Genomic DNA, 23,405 nt, shown 5'->3' with positions numbered 1-23,405 from the left:
AGGATGCATGTTTAGGAATATTTGGGGTATTGCGTGTAGGCCAGTGACACAAAATCTACATTTAATACATTTTAAATTCAGGCTGTAAGGGGTGTGAATACTTCCAGAAGACACTATATATAGAATGTTCCCCTGAGTAACGGAAAACTGGACATTACGGGTAACATTACAATAATGATCTCTCTACCTAGAATTGTTAGCTTGGATTACTCTTGTCACAAGGGGTTTTATGGCTGATTTAAGATGAAAATCGTCAACCCTGTTATGGTCAAACCATAGTAATTTTTTATTTATTTACCTCTTGAAATGGGAAAACATGTTTTTTATGAAGTTGATCATGTACTCTTAATGACAGAATGTTAAAATGAGGTGAAATCAAAAGTTTTTTGGGGGGACCATGTCACACTTCTTAAAAGTCACCGAAATTGGTGGAACGATCCAATAACCTCTTTAATCTGCCTCATAGTGATGATAGCTGTGTTTAAGTGTACCTCAATTACTGTATATAGTTCCAAATATTTTGTATTAATCCTCTAAATGCACCTGGATTCAGTATGTATTGATTTAGCATGCAATGTGTGAGAAGTGTGAGTAAGAGTATAAGGTCAAAGACATTTGTTTCAAAACTTTATTTCTCTCTCTTTGAGCATATATTTACAATATAACTTGGCAAAAACAAAGCAAAGTACAGTGGTTGTATTTTGAACTTTAGTTTCACACACCAAATAAATCTGTACAAGGCTCCATTAAACCAAATAAAATGACTGTTGTTGATTCTATCATTTGTGCAGGGGTTGCATATGCAATCTTAGCTGTACATCTGGACTGTATCCTTGACAACTGATGCTGATATGCACAAAGTGCATATACTTTTCACCCATTATATACAGAGCAAGAAAATTAACAAAGATAGTACGTGAATGGTTTCAGATTTAGTTGCAATCTCAGAATGGGTAGGCCTTAACACCAGCAGCATGCTTTTGGGGTATTTTTCATATCAAAACTTGTCTCAAAAGTGTTTTCACCTGTTGGTGGTTCTTTGTGTCCTGTCTAAGCTGTTTCGTTCTGCTCTATGTTGGCCACCAGGCCCTTGGTGTCCACAGTGGCTGTTGGGCGGATGGGGTTGTTGAAGTACAAGGTGTTGTCGAAAGTACACTCTCCCAGGACGGGGGTAGGTATCCGTTTGCGGAGTAGGAAGGCACCGAGTCCTACCACTGTGATTATCACCAAGACGACTGCTACAGCGATGCCGGCATAACCATGGGGAGCTTCCTCCACTAGGGGAGCTAGAAGAAAGGAAGTCACAGTGTTATTGGCAAAATTATTGTGGGATTGGTTTTAGTCTCTGTATAATGTTCAGAAATGTGGAGTAGAGTGAAGTTGCCCCTAGACGCTGATCTTGGGTCAGTTTTGAATTTCCTCCACTAATGGTTACGGATTGGGTGAGGGGAAACTGATCCCAGGACTATACCCTGGAGCCAGAAAAGCATTGATTTGACTGTCAAAACTGATCAAATGTATCATTCTTTACGCTAACCAATTATATCTGCTGTTAGACACTCACCAGCAACTGGTTGCTTCTCTGTTGGTGTGATGACTGCAAAAGAAAGAGATAAAGTTGTTCACAAAACATAATTGCAAGACAATTCTAAGCTGATACAACAAACACAGGATGACTTTAATAATGACTCTGATATCATCCCATCTTAAATACTTGAATCTATCAGCTGAGTCCGACTCACCTTTAGCTGTTTTGCAGATGTACGACTTGTACCGGTTGCAGCTGTTAGTGCTCCACAGACCACTATCAGACTGGATCTCCACACATTGTTCACTCTTTGGCATCCCTTGTTTCCAGTTGGTATAGTCCACCACACTGTTGTCAATCCACATCCAGTCGCCTGGAACAAGAACATTGGGTCAAACCTATATCCTTTGACATGGGTGATTCATTGTCATTGAACAACTATAAATCAATAAACATGGTTGTGTAAATGGAACATAATCTTAGAATTGCAAGAGATGGGTAGGTACTGTACTTGCCATTTGTTCATTTAAGTTGATGTTGCTAGTTAAACATGTTTTATATTCGAGGGAAAAGGCTTTTTGAGCCAGCGGCCTCAATGTTATGGGTTGTCAGTCAAATGCACTGATAGGGTTTCAAAATTCCGGTAATTTTTCAAGAATTCCTTGATTTTCCAGAAATCCTGTTTGGAAATTTTGGGCAATTTTGCTGAATTTTATAACCATAGGTACTGACCTTCATGGCTTTTGTGCATGCCAATCCAGAATGACTTGGATCCGTCCTGCAGTAGCTCAATTTTCTCCTGGATGAATCTGGCCTCCAATGGATCCTCGACACTCACCAGGGATGCTCCTGTTGTCAGAGAAACTTACTACCCGTATTCATCATCACCATCAATCAATTTGAATTTCTTGCATTCAATTAATGAGTTCATGTGCTCTACATTCAATTAAAACATTGGGTATGTCCCAAATAGCACCCCAGTTCCTATGTAGTGTACTACTTTTTGACCATGGAATAGCATGCCGTTTGGGACACAACAATTGTGGTCTGAATGACAGTTGGTTTGAAGGAGAAGAAGTGTGTACCCATTCGGAGACATTCCACAGTGGCGTGAGCCCAGTTGTCCACCACAGAGTTGAGGAAGGCGTAGCAGTAACCCCTGAAGGGAACCCACGTCTTGCGTTTCTTGGGCTCGGGGCAGTTGCCAGGGAGCTGAGGGGGCTGGCTGGGGGCTATGTCTTTAAAAGAGGCCAGAGAGGTTCACATACTGAAGTTGATGTACATGAGATGTATATGGTCAATGTCGGCACAACTGATACATTACTGCATACAACATTTTTAGAAGACACACTTTTGGATTGATCAAGCATTAAACACAGACTTTGTGGGTAAATGGAGTAAAGGCCTTGTCTGACCTGGTGATGTCTTGCACAGTGAGGAGTAGGTGTTACTACAGTCGCCTGTCTTCCACTTGGCATCTGTATCCATGTAAACACAGGCCATATTGTTCTTTGGCTCATCTTCGCCCCATTTGGTGTAAGATAGAGGCCAGTTATCCACCCACTTAAAACGCCCTTCAGTCTGAGAGACAGAGACAAAGACAACACACAATGGGGGCAAGGTCCAGCTGAAAGCTTGCAGCTTTTCAAACACAAAATCACTTTGGTTTCTTAAATGAACACGTCAGAGTAGGAGATCCAATGGATAACAGTGGGAGATCATATCAATGCTAAGTCCTCTTTGGAGCTGCACTAGCTCTTAAACCAAAGCCAGAGTCCAACAAGTTAGGTCATTTTTTAACTACTGGGCCTTGTAAAGAGGAAATTGAAGATCACAAATCTCCATATTTATAGTTAGTCTGATCAACATATTGTCTAGAATATTTAGTCTCTGTAACCCAAATGATTGGCATAGAGCAATGTCAATACTAAAGACTTTTACCAAGTTGTTGTTGAGGCCGATCCACACGGGCTCATTGTATTTGTGGCTCTGCATTGTGATGAAGGCCTGGGTGATGGGGTTCAGGATGCTAGCCAACTCTGCATCGTCTGCTTTACATTGCCTCTGGGCCTCGTCCCAGTTCATCTTCTGGACCACCAGTTTGAAGGAGTCATTTCCCAGCTTGTAGAACGTCTTCGTTGACTCTGTGGTGGCAGGGACCACAATCTGAGAATCTGAAACCAAAGGAGACTTGTTGGAGGGGAACCTAAAGAGGGATACTCTATTGGACCACATACCGAAGAATTGGAATTGAACAGCCTCAACTAGGGTTATCGATAACTTGCCAAAAACTGGCAGGTTCTCCAGATATGCTGGCAGTCTCTATGGGGGTGCCACAGGGTTCAATTCTCGGGCCGACTCTTTTCTCTGTATATATCAATGATGTTGCTCTTGCTGCGGGCGATTCCCTAATCCACCTCTACGCAGACGACACCATTCTGTGTACTTCCGGCCTGTCCTTGGACACTGTGCTATCTAACCTCCAAACGAGCTTCAATGCCATACAACACTCCTTCCGTGTCCTCCAACTGCTCTTAAACGCTAGTAAAACCAAATGCATGCTTTTCAACCGTTCGCTGCCTGCACCCGCAGGCACTAGCATCACCACCCTGGATGGTTCCGACCTAGAATATGTGGACATCTATAAGTACCTAGGTGTCTGGCTAGACTGTAAACTCTCCTTCCAGACTCAAACATCTCCAATCTAAAATCAAATCTAGAGTATGCTTTCTATTCCGCAAAAAACACCTCCTTCACTCACGCCGCCAAACTTACCCTAGTAAAACTGACTATCCTACCGATCCTCGACTTCGGCGATGTCATCTACAAAATAGCTTCCAACACTCTACTCAGCAAACTGGATGCAGTTTATCACAGTGCCATCCGTTTTGTTACTAAAGCACCTTATACCATCCACCACTGCGACCTGTATGCTCTAGTCGGCTGGCCCTCGCTACATATTCGTCGCCAGACCCACTGGCTCCAGGTCATCTACAAGTCCATGCTAGGTAAAGCTCCGCCTTATCTCAGTTCACTGGTCACGATGGCAACACCCATCCATAGCACGCGCTCCAGCAGGTGTATCTCACTGATCATCCCTAAAGCCAACACCTCATTTGGCCGCCTTTCGTTCCAGTTTTCTGCTGCCTGTGACTGGAACGAATTGCAAAAATCACTGAAGTTGGAGACTTTTATCTCCCTCACCAACTTCAAACATCTGCTATCTGAGCAGCTAACCGATCGCTGCAGCTGTACATAGTCTATCGGTAAATAGCCCACCCAATTTTACCTACCTCTTCCCCATACTGTTTATATTCATTTACTTTTCTGCTCTTTTGCACACCAATATCTCTACCTGTACATGACCATCTGATCATTTATCACTCCAGTGTTAATCTGCAAAATTGTAATTATTCGCCTACCTCCTCATGCCTTTTGCACACAATGTATATAGAATCTCTTTTTTTTCTACTGTGTTATTGACTTGTTAATTGTTTACTCCATGTGTAACTCTGTGTTGTTGTCTGTTCACACTGCTATGCTTTATCTTGGCCAGGTCGCAGTTGTAAATGAGAACTTGTTCTCAACTAGCCTACCTGGTTAAATAAAGGTGAAATAAAAAAATAAAAAATAAAAAAATGCTGGAGGATTTACGGATTTCTGGAAAACCTGGAGATTGTGAGAAAGTTACTGGAATTTTGCAAACCTAGAGCAGCCTCACTGAACTATAGCTTCTTCTCACCAATATTCCTTTTGCAGATGAAACCACGGGATACTAAGCAGTCCTCGACCTTCCACATTCCTGCCTGTTTTTGGGAGCTGCCCACCAGAACCACACAGTCAAACACCTGGAAGAGAGATTGGGAAGGAGATGAAAAGGTTAGATCCCCTCTTCAGAATTCTCATTTGACTGGTTAAGGCTGTTTTGCATTTGGATTTATTGACAATAAGTCAATCAAAATCCCAAAGCCTAACATGTAAAGGTTCCCAAACCCAGATTGAAGGCGCAGTTCTGGATTAAAAATCCTTCTCAATAAAGAATCTTCCTTGAAAGTAGATTTTAGTCTACCTACTTTCAAGGGGGATTCTCTATTCAGAACAATTGTTTATCTGTTTCCAGGAAGTCACTTAATCTGTGATCAGCAAACAGTTATTTTTACTGTAAGTCTTGTACCTCTTCCATAAATGAATATCGTCCGTCTGGCACTGACGTTGGATGCCCTTTTGCCCAGTTGGTATAGGAAACCCCTCTCCCCTCCGTCCATAGGAAGCGCATCTCCCAGTTGATGTCGTTCAGACCTATCCAAATGTCCTGAGGATTCCCAAGCATCTGGGTGGTAAGGAATGCTGGGAGGAAGACCAGTCAGAACAACGAAGAGTCAACAGGTGAATCCATATATACTGTTTACATGCAAAGGATTATCAACCCCTGTTCCATTGGTTAGCATTTCAATTATTTGGCACTTGTTAACCAATGTCTATAAGATTTATTGTTTTATGCTTATAATTGCACAAATCCTCAATATAATTGAACACATAACATTTGACAGAATTTTAATAGCATGGTTTTATGCTAAATTACTTTTTAGAATTTCAATGTTCATTCTATTTCATTCTACCTTGGGCAATGCCATTGTCTCAGGTAGATTTGGCGGTGAGGTGTACACTTTTATTTATTTTAACTTTATTTTACTTGACAAGTTAGTTAAGAACAAATTCTTATTTACAATGACGGCCTATGAACAGTGGGTTAACTGCCTTGTTCGGGTGCAGAACGACAGATTTTTATCTTGTCAGCTCGGGGATTCGATCGAGCAACCTTTCGGTTACCCAAAGCTCTAGCCTCTAGAAGGATGGCCTCCTCACCCACCTTGCTCTTTCTCACCGAGGACAGAGGCCAGGTTCCCTCCCTGGTTGATGCAGTAGGTCCTGGCCTCCTGCCACGGCTTCTTATCGCTGTCTCCAATGAATTTGTAGCACTGTGGAAACATGATGCATCAACATGCTGTGTGTTGGAACATCACACGCTACTACAGCAAACAAAATGGATTCTATAGTGCATGGGCTCTGGTCAAAAGTATTGCACTATAAAGGGAATAGGGTGCCATTTGGGATGTAGACAATGACTCTCCACACACAGGTCAGCATGACACTGGGTCATCACATCATAAGGAAAGTAGTTTGTGTGAGGTTTTCTCTCCTGGTGCACCATACAGTTATACAGTATGTAGCCTACGGTATGATTTTATAGTATGTGGTGGTGGTACTGTAGTAGTGTAGCAGTTACCTTCCCCTGGAAAGCAATCCATTCTGGGACACAACCTCCCTTGGGTACAGTGGTGGGGGCCATGGTCGTGTTAGTGAAACTGGTGGTTCTTTTACAAATGGAGGCCAGCTCTACTCCACAGTTGATGTCATTCCAGTACCCTAGAGATGCAGAGAAACAAAGAGACACAACCCGATATAGACCCAGCTTACAAAATGGCATCCTGGGAGCGTCCCCTGAATGTTAGTGAAAGTCCCATGGACGTTGCAGTATAACAACACTGTAACGAGAGCATAACTGCTAAATCCCTCTGGAATTAGACGTACCCATACTCTTGTATATCGTCACACAGTTCTCATCGTTGTTGGCGAAGTTGGGTTCGTTTTGATCCCACGCGGTAAACACAACAGGAGACCCATCCAACCAGCTGAAACATACAGTACACAAACCCAGTCTGAACTGTGAGCATCTATTCAATCAACTACACACCTTGAAAGCACACGTTTCTCCACTCGGCAGAGAAGCACAGATTTCAGGCATGTTCACTGGACTGTGACAAACAAAACATGCTCATGCACAAATATCTCTGAAAAGAGGTGGTAGGACTTCAGATTGTTTTAAATGTCCAGGGAACAGTCAACAGTCATTTTACATACCTAAAAGACTTATCCAAACCAACGGTCATTCCAATGTAATATTGTCCCTCGGATCCTCTAGATATCTGGAAAAAAGTTGCAACTCTTTGAGGAAACAACCATTTCTAGATTGAACATTGAACATTTCAGTGACACTTGTTGTCATCCTGTGTAAAATCCTCTCTTTATCAGATCCCAAGAACCAAAGCTTTTCGGACGTCACAGGACTGCATATACACAAATATAAACACAACATGTAAAGTTTTGGTCTCATGTTTCATGAGCTGAAATAAAAGATCCCAGAAATGTTCAATAACACACAAAAAAGCTTATTTCTCTCAATTTTAGTGCACACCTTGGTTTACATCCCTGTTAGTGAGCATTTCTCCTTTGTCAAGATAATCCGTCCACCAGGTAGGTGTGGCATATCAAGAAGCTGATTAAACAGTGTGATCATTATACAGGTGCACCTTGTGGTGGGGACAATGAAAGGCCACTCTAAAATGTGCAGTTTTGTCATACAACCCAATGCCACAGATGTCTCAAGTTTTGAGGGAACGTGCAATTAGCATGCTGACTGCAGGAATGTTCACCAGAGCTGTTTCCAGAGGATTGAATGTTAATTTCTCTATCATATGCCGCCTCCAATGTCATTTTAGAGAATGACGTCCAACCGGCCTCACAACTGCAGACCACTTGTGTGGCGTCTTGTGGGTGAGCGGCTTGCTGATGTCAACGTTGCGAAGAGAGTGCACCATGGTGGCGGCGGGGTTATTATGGTATGGGCAGGCATAAGCTACTGACAACGAACACAATTGCATTTTATAGACCTTGACGATATCCTGAGTTCCATTGTTGTGCCATTCATTCACCACCATCACCTCATGTTTCAGCATGATAATGCAAGGCCCAATGTTACAAGGATCTGTACACAATTCCTGAAAGCTGAAAATGTCCCAGTTCTTCCATGGCCTGCATACTCACCAGTTATGTCACCCATTGAGCATGTTTGGGATGCTCTGGATCAACTTGTTTGACAGCCAGTTCCAGTTCTTGCCAATATCCAGCAACTTCGCACGGCCATTGAAGAGGAGTCAGACAATATTCCACAGGCCACAATCACCAGCCTGATCACCTCTATGTGAAGGAAATGTGTCATGCTGCATGAGGCAAATGGTGGGCACACCAGATACTGACTGGTTTTCTGGTCCACGCCCCTACATTTTTTTCAAGGTATCTGTGACCAATAGATGCAAATCAGTATTCCCAGTGATGTGAAATCCATAGATGAGGACCTACTTTATTTATTTAAATTGACTGATTTACTTACAGTATCAGTCAAGTTTGGACACAGCTACTCATTCAAGGGTTTTTCTTTATTTGTACTATTTTCTACATTGTAGTGAAGACATCAAAGCTATGAAATAACACATATGGAATCATGTAGTAACCAAAAAAGTTTTAAACAAATCAAAATATTTTATATTTGAGACTCTTCAAAGTAGCCACCCTTTGCCTTGATGACAGCTTTGCACACTGTTGTCATTCTCTCTACCAGCTTCATGAGGTAGTCACCTGGAATGCATTTCAATTAACAGGTGAGCCCTGTTACAAGTTCGTTTGTGGAATTTCTTTCCTTCTAAATGCATTTGAGCTAATCAGTTGTTTTGTGACAAGATGGGGTGGTGTACAGAATAATAAGAAGAGATTTGCTTGGGCCAAGAAACACAAGCAATTGTCCTTAGACCAGTGGAAACCTATCCTTTTGTCTGCTGAGACCAACCGCTGTGTCTTTGTGAGACGCAGAGTACATGAACGGATGATCTTCGCATGGGTGGTTCCCACCATGAAGCATGGAGGAGGAGGTGTAATAGTACTTTGCTGGTGACACTGTTGGTGATTTATTTAGAATTCAAGGCATACTTAACCAGCATGGCTACCACAGCATTCTGCAGCGATACGTCATCTCATCTGGTCTGCGCTTAGTGGGACTATCATTTGTTTTTCAACAGGACAATGACCCAAAACACACCTTCAGGCTGTGTAAGGGCTATTTGACCAATAAGGAGAGGGATGGAGTGCTGCATCAGATGACCTGGCCTCCACAATCACCTGACCTCAACCCAATTGAGATGGTTTGGGATGAGTTGGACCACAGAGTGAAGGAAACACAGCCAACAAGTTCTCAGCATATGTGGGACCTCCTTCAAGACTTGGAAAAGTGTTCCAGGTGAAGCTGGTTGAGAGAATGCCAAGAGTGTGCAAAGCTGTCATCAAGGCAAAGGGTGGCTACTTTAAAGAATCTCAAATATAAAATATATTTGGATTTGTTTAACACTTTTTTGTTACTACATGATTCCATATGTGTTATTTCATAGTAGTGATGTGTATACTATTATTCTATTATGTAGAAAATAGTAAAAATAAAGAAAAAGTGTCCAAACATTTGACTGGTACTGTATATGAACTGACATTTTTTCATGTTGCATTTATATTTTTGTTCAGTATAGAAGTGTCTACCTGTTTCCATATAAACTTCCTCTCGCTCTCTGCAGTAATGACCACCAGGTCACCAAAGTTATTTTTACAGAATTCTCTCGCCTCGTCCATGGGGAGATTCTCAGTGTTGAAGAAATACTGAGTGTCGTTGTACTCAATCCAGCCGTCCTTTGTAGTGTTGTACACTGAAAAGGCATGTAAAAAAGGAGTAAATTTCCTGTTAGGCATTTTTAATAGTACATTTTCACAGAGCACATTTTCTCTTAGTGTTTGTGTTGAACTATGCTTCGCAAACTAAATGATAGAAAAAGGTGTGCTATACATTATATGCAGTGATTCATTTAACTTAAGGGAAAGGCCAAGAGCTTGAAGGAGAGCAGGGATAGTGAGAAGGAGGAAGTGGAGACAGGAAGTGGAGGAATGAGAAACAGGAAACTGGACATATTCCCAAGATCCTATGCATTACCTGGCTCAACTTGAGTGGGATGGGGCTTTGGGGTAACCCCTGTGGATACCAAAAAAAGTTTGGGTGAGCACATCTGCAAGGTTGAGGGTCAAAATTCTATGTTCATCAATAGTTTCATGACTGACATGAACTGCATGCCCATTGGGCACACACACTGGTTGAATCAATGTTGTTTAAACGTCATTTCAATGAAATGACGTTGAACCAACGTGGAACAGATGTTGAATTGACGTCTGTGCCCAGTGGCTGGTGAAGTCAGTGCTCCAGCAGATATGGTCTACTGTACCTTTGCGAATCTCGCAAATCCAGTCATTGTAGGCATCACAGTGTCGATCATTCCAGTGGTGTCCGTAGTGAAACTGGACCTCTGCGCATTTTTCGTTATCGTTGTAGTTGTTTGGTTCTCCAAATCCCCATTTCTCATAGCTGAACTGGAGAACAACATTGGAATAATGTTACACAGTAGCATTGTATGGTGTCCATATTAGCCTCAGGCTGAGGCTCTTCTTATATGGACACCATAGTACTGTGTGAACTTTCATTCCCTTTAAAGACAATGACTGCAAATGAATGATTGAAACAAGAGTAGTATGTAATAAACTACTTGTAAGGAGAAGGAATATCACAGTAAAGATGAGGTGGCAGGCTACTCACTGCTGATCCGTCAGCCCAGACGAACCCTGCAGAAGGATCCAGATTGCTGAGGCCGATCCAGGCTGCATCAGAGGAATGATACCTGAACAGAGAGAATGGAAACCACAGACAGTGGTTTTTATGACTGTGTGGTTTTCAACCACAGACAGTGGTTATTCTGACTGTGTGGTTTTCAACCATAGACAGTGGTTATTCTGACTGTGTGGTTTTCAACCATAGACAGTGGTTATTCTGACTGTGTGGTTTTCAACCGCAGACAGTGGTTATTATGACCGTGTGGATTTCAACCATAAACAGTGGTTATTATGACCGTGTGGATTTCAACCATAAATAGTGGTTATTACGACCGTGCTGATTGTCACGCCTTGGTCTAAGTATTTTGTGTTTTTCTTCATGTATTGGGTCAGGCCAGGGTGTGGCATGGATTTTTTGTATTGTGGTGTGTTTTGTCTTGGGGTTTTGGTGTGTATGTTAGTGGGATTGTAGCTTAGTGGGGTGTTCTAGGAAAGTCTATGGCTGTCTGAAGTGATTCTCAATCAGAGGCAGGTGTTTATCGTTGTCTCTGATTGGGAACCATATTTAGGCAGCCATATTCTTTGGTTGTATTGTGGGTGATTGTCCTTAGTGTCCTTGTTCCTGTCTATGTTAGGTTACACAAGTATAGGCTGTTTCGGTTTTCTTTACGTTTATTGATTTTGTAGTATTTGTATTTAGATTCGTGTTACGTTTGTTTATTAAAACATGGATCGCAATATACACGCTGCATTTTGGTCCGACTCTCCTTCACCACATGAAAACCGTTACAGAATCACCCACCACCAACGGACCAAGCAGCGTGTCAACAGGCAGGAGCAGCCCAAAGAGGAGAAGCGCTATAAGGATTTCTGGACATGGGAGGAAATCCTGGACGGTAAAGGACCCTGGGCTCAGCCTGGAGAATATCGCCGCCCCAAGGAAGAACTGGAGGCGGCAAAAGCTGAGAGGCGCAGATATGAGGAGGCAGCACGGCGTAGCGGATGGAAGCCTGAGAATCAGCCCCAAAAATTTCTTGGGGGGGGGCTCAGGGAGAGTGTGGCAGAGTCAGGAGTCAGACCTGAGCCAACTCTCCCTGTTTATCGTGAGGAGCCAAGGAGGAGACCAGAACCAGAGCCGGTGTTGGAGGTGAGCGAAACAGAGACTGTGAATGAGTTAATGGGGAAATTGGAGGAGAGAGAAATGAGGGAGTTGCTGTGTTGGTGCTTTTTGCATGGAATTCGACCGACGGAACGTGTCGGGGATTTGATGGCACCTGGGTTAGCGCTCCATACTCGTCCTGAGGTGCGTGTTAGTCGGCTGGTGAAGTTGGTGCCAGCCTCACGCACCAGGCCTCCTGTGCACATCCCTAGCCTTACACGTCCTGTGCCAACACTGCTCTCAAGATCTCCAGTACGCCTTCACGGTCTAGCCCATCCTGTGCCACCTCCACACTCTAGTCCTCCGGTAGCAGCTCCCCGCACCAGGCTTCCTGTGCGTGTCCTCGATCCAGTACCACCACCAGCACCACGCACCAGGCCTTCAGTGCGCCTCGCCTGTTCAGCGCAGCCAGAGCCTGTCTCCTCTCCTGCGCTGCCGGAGTCTCCCGCCTGTTTAGCGCTGTCGGAGCCTTTCTCTTCTCCTGCGCTGCCGGAGTCTCCAGTCTGCCAGGATCCGCCAGAAGTGCCAGTCAGCCAGGATCCGCCAGAAGTGCCAGTCGGCCAGGATCTGCCAGTAGCACCAGTCGGCCAGGATCTGCCAGTCGGCCAGGATCTGCCAGTCAGCCAGGATCTTCCAGATCTGCCAGACTCTTCCAGATCTGCCAGTCAGCCAGACTCTTCCAGATCTGCCATTCAGCCAGACTCTTCCAGATCTGCCAGTCAGCCAGACTCTTCCAGATCTGCCATTCAGCCAGACTCTTCCAGATCTGCCAGTCAGCCAGACTCTTCCAGATCTGCCATTCAGCCAGACTCTTCCAGATCTGCCAGTCAGCCAGACTCTTCCAGATCTGCCATTCAGCCAGACTCTTCCAGATCTGCCATTCAGCCAGACTCTTCCAGATCTGCCAGTCAGCCAGACTCTTCCAGATCTGCCAGTCAGCCAGACTCTTCCAGATCTGCCAGTCAGCCAGACTCTTCCAGATCTGCCAGTCAGCCAGGATCTGCCAGTCAGCCAGGATCTTCCAGAGGTGCCAGTCAGCCAGGATCCGCCAGAAGTGCCAGTCGGCCAGGATCTGCCAGTAGCGCCAGTCAGCCAGGATCTGCCAGTCAGCCAGGATCTGCTGAGACCACCAGCCAGCCAGGATCTGGTAGATCTATCTACCTGCCTGAGCTTCCTCTCACTCCCGAGCTTCCTATCACTCCCGAGCTTTCTCTCACTCCCGAGCTGTCCTTCAGTCCCGATCTGCTCCTCAGTCCAGTGGGGTTCTGGGTGAGGACTACTAGGCCATGGTCGGCGGCGAGGGTGGACTATCCAGGGACGCGAGGAGGAGGGACTAAGACATTAACTGAGTGGGGTCCACGTGCCGCGCCGGAGCCGCCACCATGGACAGACGCCCACCCGGACCCTCCCTATTGATTTGAGGTGCGTTCGGGAGTCCGCACCTTAGGGGAGGGGGTTCTGTCACGCCCTGGTCTAAGTATTTTGTGTTTTTCTTCATGTATTGGGTCAGGCCAGGGTGTGGCATGGAGTTTTTGTATTGTGGTGTGTTTTGTCTTGGGGTTTTGGTGTGTATGTTAGTGGGATTGTAGCTTAGTGGGGTGTTCTAGGAAAGTCTATGGCTGTCTGAAGTGGTTCTCAATCAGAGGCAGGTGTTTATCGTTGTCTCTGATTGGGAACCATATTTAGGCAGCCATATTCTTTGGTTTTATTGTGGGTGATTGTACTTAATGTCCTTGTTCCTGTCTATGTTAGGTTACACAAGTATAGGCTGTTTCGGTTTTCTTTACGTTTATTGATTTTGTAGTATTTGTATTTAGATTCGTGTTACGTTTGTTTATTAAAACATGGATCGCAATATACACGCTGCATTTTGGTCCGACTCTCCTTCACCACATGAAAACCGTTACACTGATTTTGTGGACTTCATCCACAGACCGTGGTTAATAGGACCACACTGGTTTTGACTGATACTCATGGCAACAGAGACAGTTATGAGGATAACTTACGGAGAGCCGTTCAGGTCTGTGGCACTGTGAATGCTCATCAGATCACCACCAATAGCCTTGCAGAATTCCCGCGACTCTGACCATGACTTCTTGTTTTCAGTCTCTTTTCTGTAAAGCTTATTGAGGGGAGAGAATTATTATTGATGAATTATTAATTAATTATTATAATTAAGGATTATCAATGAATTCATGCTCATTGATTAAATTATTAATATAAAAAAACTTCACTTCAATTGACTAATCAAAGTGTTTGTTACAGCATGTTCCCCAACTGTACCTTGTAACAGACATTCCTTTTAGCAACAGGTGACCACTCAGAAGGACAGCTCAGTGCCGGGGTGGTGGGAGGGGCCATTGTTGATGTGACGCCCTCCGCCATTTTCTTACAGATGTACTTCTCCTTGTTGCTGCAGCTGACCACATCCCATAGTCCCGCAAACATTCCAGTTGTCATAGCTACGCAGCCTTGTTTTCTGTCTTTTTTCAAACACACAGAAAGGCGAGAGAACTTAATAGTTTCATTTAGTTCTGACATTTGCCAGGCAGTTAAGGTGTGGGAGAAAGTAGTCCTCTAATACCGCAGTCATCATAGCAATGACAGTTCATGCTACAATCGATCATCAGTTGCTACAATCAATCACCATTGTGGGAAAAGGACACTGTACCTGGCATGCCCACGTTGAAGTGGGTGAACTTGACCTCCGAACTGGTAGTCCACTTGAACGTGTCTATATCCGCCATGTTGGAAAGTCCACTCCAGAAGTACTTCTCCGGCCTCAAACCCACCAAACTGACCAGGAAGGCATTTTCATACCTACAAACCAACAAACACACACACATTAAATCTGTTATCTGACAACTTATTGCTATTATCTTGTCCAGGATGTGACTCAAATAAGTGAGTCAAATATATCTTATCCTTATAAAATGGTCATGATGTGATACCGTACCTGTCAGCCACTTCCACCAGGATTGAGTCACTCCGCTGGCAGGTCTGCTTGGCCTCATCAAATGTTTTGGTTTCTGATCCAACGTTGTAGCAGTAAGAACCATACCGGATCCAGCCCTTGATGACAAAAATACAGAAACAATTATCCTCCTACTGGTGGATCTTTGTCAGTCAAGATGACACCATTCTAGTCCTTATCTAGAATCATTTTCAAGCTTCCATTTCACGTGATATCATTTTGTATTCATTAGTTACTGTACTCTCCCTTTCAACAAACAGGAAATGACCTCACTCACCAGCTTACATCCTGGACTATCTTCCTCTGGGGCACCTGCCACCGGTTTGGTGGAGGCCTTTTTCTTACACATGTACCCGTAGGTCTTCTCACACAAATTATCAGCCCACTTCCCATCCTGTGAGAGAATATGGAGTCCACATTGTCACAATACCACATTTATTACTGCGTTGACACCAATGTTAAACGTTGTCATCATTGCCATTGTTAGCAGTAGCATTTATCTAGCGTCAGCATTTACCTAGCACTAGCATATAGCGAGTGTTAGGGTTAGTTATACAAAATCTGTGGTGTAAGCATTTAGCTAGCGTTAGTGTTAGCATTAGCATGAACCTAGTCTGTCCATTGAGGGACCAATGTGAATGTTACCTTTCCTCTGATCAGGACACAGTCCTCCTGGAGGTTGGCACCATGGGAGGGCTCCCCTGTCTGCCAGTGGCTGAATGTCACATGGGATCGGTCTGTCCACTCAAACAGCAACGCGTTCCTTTGGTCGTTCAGGCCGATCCACAGCTCATCTGTAGCCGCTGAAGTCAAGCAGAAGGACATTAAGAGTCAGAGCCAGGAAGACAGTAATAAACACCTGATATACTTATCGTTGCCTTTGGCTGATCAAATTGACTGAGGTGACATTATTATTATTTATTCATGGAAACCCAATTTAGACCAGGGTCTCATTCACAATCATGCCCTGAGTACAAACATTTTCACAATGAAGAAAATGAACATTCCAAAGAAAACAAGACGAATAAAAAAACGACAAGGTACAGTTACAATACTACCATTTCAACAAATGAACCATTACATCAATAAAAACAACTGCAATTCACAATGAATGAATTTAACACCAGCATCCTAAACTGCTTTAACGGCACCCAGGAAATCAAGATGCAAGGAATTTTGCAGGTTATTCCAACAATGGGGGGCACTAAAGCTAAAGGAGGATTTACCAACACAGGTAGAGATCTTAGGGGCCTCAAGATTTCAACAACACTGTGATGGGTTTGGCCTATTCTTTTATACCTTAGCCTATTAGGTTTTATACTTTAGCGACAAATAAAAAGTTAGGTAGGAATATTGGCAGGAATATTGACAGTACAATCTGCTGCCTGCTATTTAGGGGAGAAGCCAGATCTATTGGAAAAAAAAAAACTTTTAACTAGCTCATCCTGCATGCTATTTTAAACATCAACCCTTTGTCAATCCAAATACCCAGACAGACTTTTATTGGGACACATCTCAGAATGGTTTTCAAAACTGATGGAAATGACAACCCATGAGAAAGATCATTGAAGTGCATAACAGATCTATCAGATATAGAGGTAACTGTAGCTACAACATGGATAGTGTACTCACTATATCCTGACTGAGAGATGATGAAGCTTTGTTCTTCTATGTTGTGGATGCTGGCCAGGTCCCCTCCATCTTTGTGGCAGGCGGCCAGGGCATCCCTCCACATCTTCTTGGTACGTTGTAGGTAGTAGCAGTGGCCTGCATAGGGAATCCAGTGACTGGTGCAGAAGGTGGGCTGATCTTTTCCTACTGAGGGGGGTCAAAGTTCAATAGTCAGAGAGAAGGTAGAATGTCCAGAAAGTAGTAGACTGTAATGTTTTATCTGTTTGACCCAAACAACCTCTGGGTCCATATTCATAATGCATCTCGGGGTGAGAGTGCTGATCTAGTATCAGCCCGCCCTGTCCATGTAACCTTATTCATTATAATCTAAAAAGCTAAACTGACACTAGTTCAGCACTCCTACTCTGAGACACTTAGTGAAATTGGGCACTAATATATAAATGTTCAGTTTACCCTACCCTACACAACCTGACCTGGTGTTGTTAACCTTGTGTTGCATGGCATTTGAACTAAGTCAAAAATTGTGTGTAGGTCATGACTGTTATGTACTGTATGATTCAACTCTTACGTATAGGGGCAGAGGCCAGAGTAGTGGAGTTTCCTTTGCGACAGATATATCCCAGCTTCTTGGAACATTCATTGGTCTCCCATTTCGAGGCCTTGCCAGCATTCAGGGTTGCACAGCTGAGCCCGGGTTCAGTTGATGGATGTCCTTTTGGAAATATTGACCCATGTGTTTATTAATTGTCTTCCTGCAACATTGGAAGTCATAACATACTTGGACAACCTCAGTTGTTCCCTAGGCTGTAAAGTATAGTATGATGTGTTGCATGCAGTTGCACTCACCTGGGGCCCAGTTTAAATATCTGAATGGGTTTCCATTGCTCCACTGCCATCCAGCCTCAAAGTCTAGGCTATTCAGTCCAATCCACAGAGATGTGCCCAGGATATTGGTCAACCCTGCATTAATAAAAAGCATCACAATACGTCCACGAGAGTAGTGTAATATTCTTAATAAGGAATTGACTGTATCAGATTGATTTATCTCTAAATCAAGGTGAGGTTGTAGGTTAGACTGCATTGTAGGACTACATAGGTCTACATTGTAGGTTGTAGGTTAGACTACCATTCTGTATACATCTGGCCCTTCTTTGGACACTGTGCTAACAAACCTCCAAACGAGCTTCAATGCCATACAACACGCCTTCCGTGGCCTCCAACTGCTTTTAAATGCTACTAAAACTAAGTGCATGTTCTTCAACCGATTGCTGCCTGCACCCTCCCGCCCGACCAGCATCACTACTCTGGACGGTTCTGACCTAGAACATGTGGACCACTACAAATACCTAGGTATCTGGTTAGACTGTAAACCCTCTTTCCATACTCACATTAAGCATCTCCGATCCAAAATTAAATCTAGAATCGGCGTCCTTTTTCGCAACAAAGCCTGTTTCACTCATGCTGCCAAACATACATTCGTAAAACGGACTATCCTAACGATCCTTGACTTCGGCAATTTAATTTACAAAATAGCCCCCAACACTCTACTCAGCAAATTGGATGTAGTCTATCACAGTACCATCCGTTTTATCAGCAAAGCCCCATATACTACCCACCACTGCGACCTGTATGCTCTCATTGGCAGGCCCTCACCACATATCCGTCGCCAAACCCACTGGCTCCAGGTCATCTATAAGTCTTTGCTAGGTAAAGCCCCGCCTTATCTCAGCTCACTGGTCACCATAGCAGCACCCACCCGTAGCACGAGCTCCAGCAGGTATAAAAGCACTGGTCATCTCCAAAACCGACACTTCCTTTGGCCGCCTTTCCTTCCAGTTCTCTGCTGCCAATGACTGGACGAATTACAGAAATCTTTGAAGCTGGAGTCTTATATCTCCCTCTCTAACTTTAAGCATCAGCTGTCTGAGCAGCTTACCAATCACTGTACTTGTACACAGCCAATCTGTAAATAGCACACCCGACTTCCTCATCCCCATAGTATCTCTACTTTTGCACATCATCATGTGCACATCTTTCACTCCAGTGTTAATGCGAAAATTGTATTATTTTATGCCTCTCGGACTATTTATTGCCTACCTCACTAATCTTCTACATTTGCACTCACTGTGCATAGATTTTTCTATTTTATTTTATTTTGTGTTATTGACTGTATGTTTGTTTATGTGTAACTCTATGTTGTTGTTTCTGTCTCACTGCTTTGCTTTATCTTGGCAAGGTCACAGTTGTAAATGAGAACTTGTTCTCAACTGGCCTACCTGGTTAAATAAAGGTGAATTTTTTTTTTTTTTAATGTAAAAAATAGACTGGCCATAGCGCACTTTGGGCAAATGCCCTGGTCCATCTTCGGGCCGGTGTGTCAGAAATGCCTGGGCTGGTTCCTCGTCCCAGTCCTCCCTTGGACAACAGGTTAGACTATACCTCAGATGTACGTCTGGCCAGGTCTGACTGTATATACCTCAGATGTAGGTCTGGCCAGGTCTGACTGTACATACCTCAGATGTAGGTCTGGCCAGGTCTGACTGTACATACCTCAGATGTAGGTCTGACCAGGTCTGACTGTACATACCTCAGATGTAGGTCTGACCAGGTCGGACTGTACATACCAGAGATGTAGGTCTGACCAGGTCTGACTGTACATACCTCAGATGTAGGTCTGACCAGGTCTGACTGTACATACCAGAGATGTAGGTCTGACCAGGTCTGACTGTACATACCTCAGATGTAGGTCTGACCAGGTCTGACTGTATATACCTGAGATGTAGGTCTGCTCGTGGAGCTCTACTATACTGAGCAGGTCAGCTCCTTGCTGCTGGCAGCTCTTCCTCGCCTGGTGCCAGGTCAACACAGACTGGGTGTTCCTCTGGTACAGGACACCTGTCACTGGGTCACTGTCCCATCCTGAGGACGCTGAGGGGGACACGGAAACATTAGGACACACTTAAGGTGGGAAAAAGAAAGCATCAATAACAGTCCAAGAACTGAATCAAATCATGTTCTGTTCATCTCTATCACTTTCTGTCATGACAGAACTGCCCCTCATATCTGTGACTATGGTGGCAGTTCACCAGGAACTATAGTGAAAGGGGGCTTCCTTCCTTTTCCTGTCTCAGTTTTGGAGCTGTGTCAGGGATAACACAGAAATGAGCTCCAGTCAGGATGGAAGGGTAAAGAGACACAGAGCTGCGTCCACAGCTAGGGGAACTAGAGGATGTGTTTGTGTTTTTCTGTCAGGAGGTCAGAGACCAGACCTTTCAGCGCTGACCTGGCCAGTCCTGACCTCCAGAAAGGTCACGGACAAGACAATCGAAGAATTCCATGTGTAGCCTCTGTTTTAATGAGGAATCTGTCCCTATCACAGGCTTGGCAGGGTGTTTTACGACATTGTTTGAATTGGATACCTCTCCACATTTTAAACCCTGGTCGTTTGCCTTGTTTTTACAGACTCATCAGAGTCTAGTATAGAGTAGGCCACTCATATTAGAGGGTTGTGTACTCCCATGAGTCAAATTGATTTGACCTTTATTCATAAAGCATCCCCGACTAGGAGCGCTGATACAGGAACAGGTCCCCTCTTGTCCTTCTAATGTTGATCTGAAAGGCCAAACTGATCCTAAATCAGCACTCCTATTCTGAGATGCTTGATACATACGGCTCATGATTTTTTACAGGTGTCACCTGCTGACCCTTTTCCTGATCACTGGAAAATGGCAGTAAATGACAAAAAACATAGCATGAATTGCGAGGCTTGACTCACATTTCGAGGGACAGAAGCCCCACTTCTTGGCTTTATTGTAATCTGTCTCTGTGGCGCACCAGAGCTGTCCATCTGAGCGCCCTGCGGAGTGCACTCAGCATACCACTTCTCCCCAAACTGAAAGGGGAACTGGCAGGGACTTCCAAAGGCATTCCCCCCTAGTGTGAACACCTCTGATGAAGGGGACAAAACAGTTTGTTACATTTAACATTTCTGTAATGTAGCAGATGCTCTTATCCAGAGCGACTTACAGATAGTGCATTCATCGTAGGATAGCTAGGCGGGACAACCACATACTGTATCTCAATCATAGTGCATTCTTCCTTAATAAAGTAGCTATCAGCTATCAGTCAGTGCTAGTAGGAAAAAAAATACATTGTTAACAGTATGAATCATCCCAGGTCAGACATTCATTCCCTGGCTTTAAGAACGTTTATGACAACAGCATCTTACACTTCTGATTCCTACCTCCAATCTCCAACCTCCAGTAACAGTGAGTGTGTCTTGTAGCTTACTTACCTTGGTAGCCCTTGGAGCAGAGGTCTTTTTGAGTACCATACATCTTCCAACAGCTCCAAGACCCAGATCCCTGGTAGATCATCATATTCTTCTCGTTGCGGTTGCCATAGTTTAAGTGCAGCGCCTTGTCTTTGAGGCCGAACAGGGTCTCGTTCTTACACTGCCAGTACTGGAGCTCGCTCTTCTCATCACAGGGGAAGAGCAGCACCTTGACCCAGTCCTTCAGGTCCTGAGCCCCCAGGCAGAGCTTCAGGGAGATGCTGAGGAGACGAGACTGTGAGGCCCAGCGGAATTGCTGGTTCTGGGACGTGTGGTCACAGGGAGCCACTGTGACTTGACTGGCGCTCACCGCCACCACACACTTGTTGTGATCCTGGTTGTAGATCAGGAAGGAGCTGCTGTCTGCAGCACGGGGGATAAGGTTCTTCTTATTTCTTATTTCTTGTATCTGTTTTTGTTCTACAGTACCTTGTTATTTTTAGTATTACATTGTTATTGATTACTGCATTGTTGGGGTTAGAGCTTTCAAGCAAGGCATTTCACTGTACTTGCACATGTGACATTGATACTTGAAACTAAGGACAATGAAGTGATCTGTCCAAGGTCTCATCCTTCTTTCAGGCTCTACAGCTGCTCTCATAAACAGCACTGCAACGCTATTGAACTGTGACATTGTGTCTAATTGTCCAGGAATTGTAATTTAAAAATATATAAAAATCTAGGTCCAACTACATTAAGTTGCATAAGAAAGCCTGTGTATATAAATATTTGTTGTACTTTCTTATTTTCTGTACTTACAGCTGTTATACCTGTTTACAGCATTCAAATTATTTTCAATCATTTTTAAGAACTCACAGTGTATGTAACTACAATTGAAATACATGTGTTTTTAAGCCACTCAAAAAAATAGGCCACTTTAATGTTTATATCTGAAAGCATCTAAAACACCTTAAAATATTCTAAATGTTATCCAGCTCGTCAAACGGTTCACTCGTGACTCCTGGAATAGATTCCATCACAATATATCTCGCTGTGTCTGCCAATGAAGCAAAACTTACTGAAGGACCTAGAAAGTCTGGATATATATCTTACCAGTCTACAAAAATATTGTTACTTTCTAGCAGCCTCAACCTTGTCTTCCGTTTATTGGTAAAGCACATCAACAAATATAATTTGTAACACTTTCATTATACAGAATGACTATATATATATAATCTATATAATATACAGAACCATTGCATGAAACCAATTAAAGTGGAATAAAACCCTACCTACCTATCTCAGCAGTGCAGCGGAGAGCATGCATAAGGCACAGGAGCACAGCGAGGGATGGACTGGATGCCATCGTATCTAGTGCATAGTTTGCTATCCCAGGACGAAAAGGTTGTGTAAAGTAGCTGTACAGTCCAGAGAGGAGAGAGGGATCTGGCTGTGGTGTATTCAGGTGTCTCTCATGGAAGAACAGTGACACAGAGACATGGATGCTGCCCCCTTAATCCAGCCGATGTGTATCCTGTCACATGGGTTGGCGGAGGGTCGGCCAAAACCTCTGACATCAGGAGAGGAGATGGGAAGGAGGAAATGTGCAGCCACTATTCATTCCCTTATCAGGAGCACACAGGGGACGAGAAGAGCCAAAGGTCTGAGATCAGCCAGCGCATCAATGAGCCAGGCCTCACTCACTTTGATTGGATAAAGTCAAACAAGGACCAGCTCTCAGGGCAACTCTCTATGGACGATCTGTAAAATCTAAATAATGTAAGTAGTCACCAAGAACATGGCCGAAGTCCTTTTGACGACTGAGGAACATCCTTAAGAGTGCCCTTTGCTTCCCTATTTTAAGTAGAAATTGTGCACCAATATTGGATTTTAAAAGTCTGTTATATCAAATGAAGTGCCCTTTAATATAGACCACATGGATAAACTGCAAAAAATCTGCATTTTGACATGTTACTTCCTAGGAAGATTTCAACCCACTTAATACCAACATTTCTCCAAGTTTCACCATCATTGTAAAGCCCTAGTTATTTTGTTGCTTTGACAAAATCATTTCTGAAGATTATTATTTATTTATTTAATGTGATCCCTTAACTGAAAAAACACATGATTTCACATAACATTTGACGTGAAATCAGATGCAAACTTGTTGTTGGAACACTTCACATGACCACTACACGTGTAGTTTCATGTTATCACATGTTTACATGTTTACATGTTGTCACGATATCACATTAACTTCACATAACATCACAGGTGATCACATGAAAACATGTGTTTTTACAAC

At 43.7% G+C, this 23,405-nt stretch overlaps 1 protein-coding gene across 1 annotated transcript; it reads right to left on the bottom strand.

Moving 5' to 3' along the window:
- Positions 1–614: 614 nt before the first annotated feature.
- Positions 615–22,586, bottom strand: LOC115130384 (macrophage mannose receptor 1-like). Its single transcript, XM_029661476.2, is given in 31 exon segments — positions 615–1,286; positions 1,565–1,597; positions 1,743–1,901; positions 2,261–2,377; positions 2,614–2,766; positions 2,944–3,109; positions 3,470–3,702; positions 5,271–5,376; positions 5,703–5,875; positions 6,399–6,507; positions 6,816–6,955; positions 7,121–7,221; positions 7,451–7,515; positions 9,950–10,113; positions 10,395–10,433; positions 10,681–10,825; positions 11,049–11,130; positions 14,228–14,343; positions 14,505–14,704; positions 14,893–15,041; positions 15,178–15,293; positions 15,473–15,589; positions 15,841–15,998; positions 16,828–17,010; positions 17,396–17,539; positions 17,674–17,787; positions 19,600–19,755; positions 20,603–20,689; positions 20,692–20,775; positions 21,122–21,523; positions 22,397–22,586. Coding segments are annotated over 31 exon segments (4,317 nt in total). The 5' UTR covers positions 22,467–22,586; the 3' UTR covers positions 615–1,050.
- Between the last annotated feature and the right edge of the window lie 819 nt (positions 22,587–23,405).

The sequence above is a fragment of the Oncorhynchus nerka genome, linkage group LG6, assembly GCF_034236695.1.
Source record: "Oncorhynchus nerka isolate Pitt River linkage group LG6, Oner_Uvic_2.0, whole genome shotgun sequence".
Taxonomy (NCBI): domain Eukaryota; kingdom Metazoa; phylum Chordata; class Actinopteri; order Salmoniformes; family Salmonidae; genus Oncorhynchus; species Oncorhynchus nerka.
This window is presented reverse-complemented; position numbering and strand designations above follow the sequence as displayed.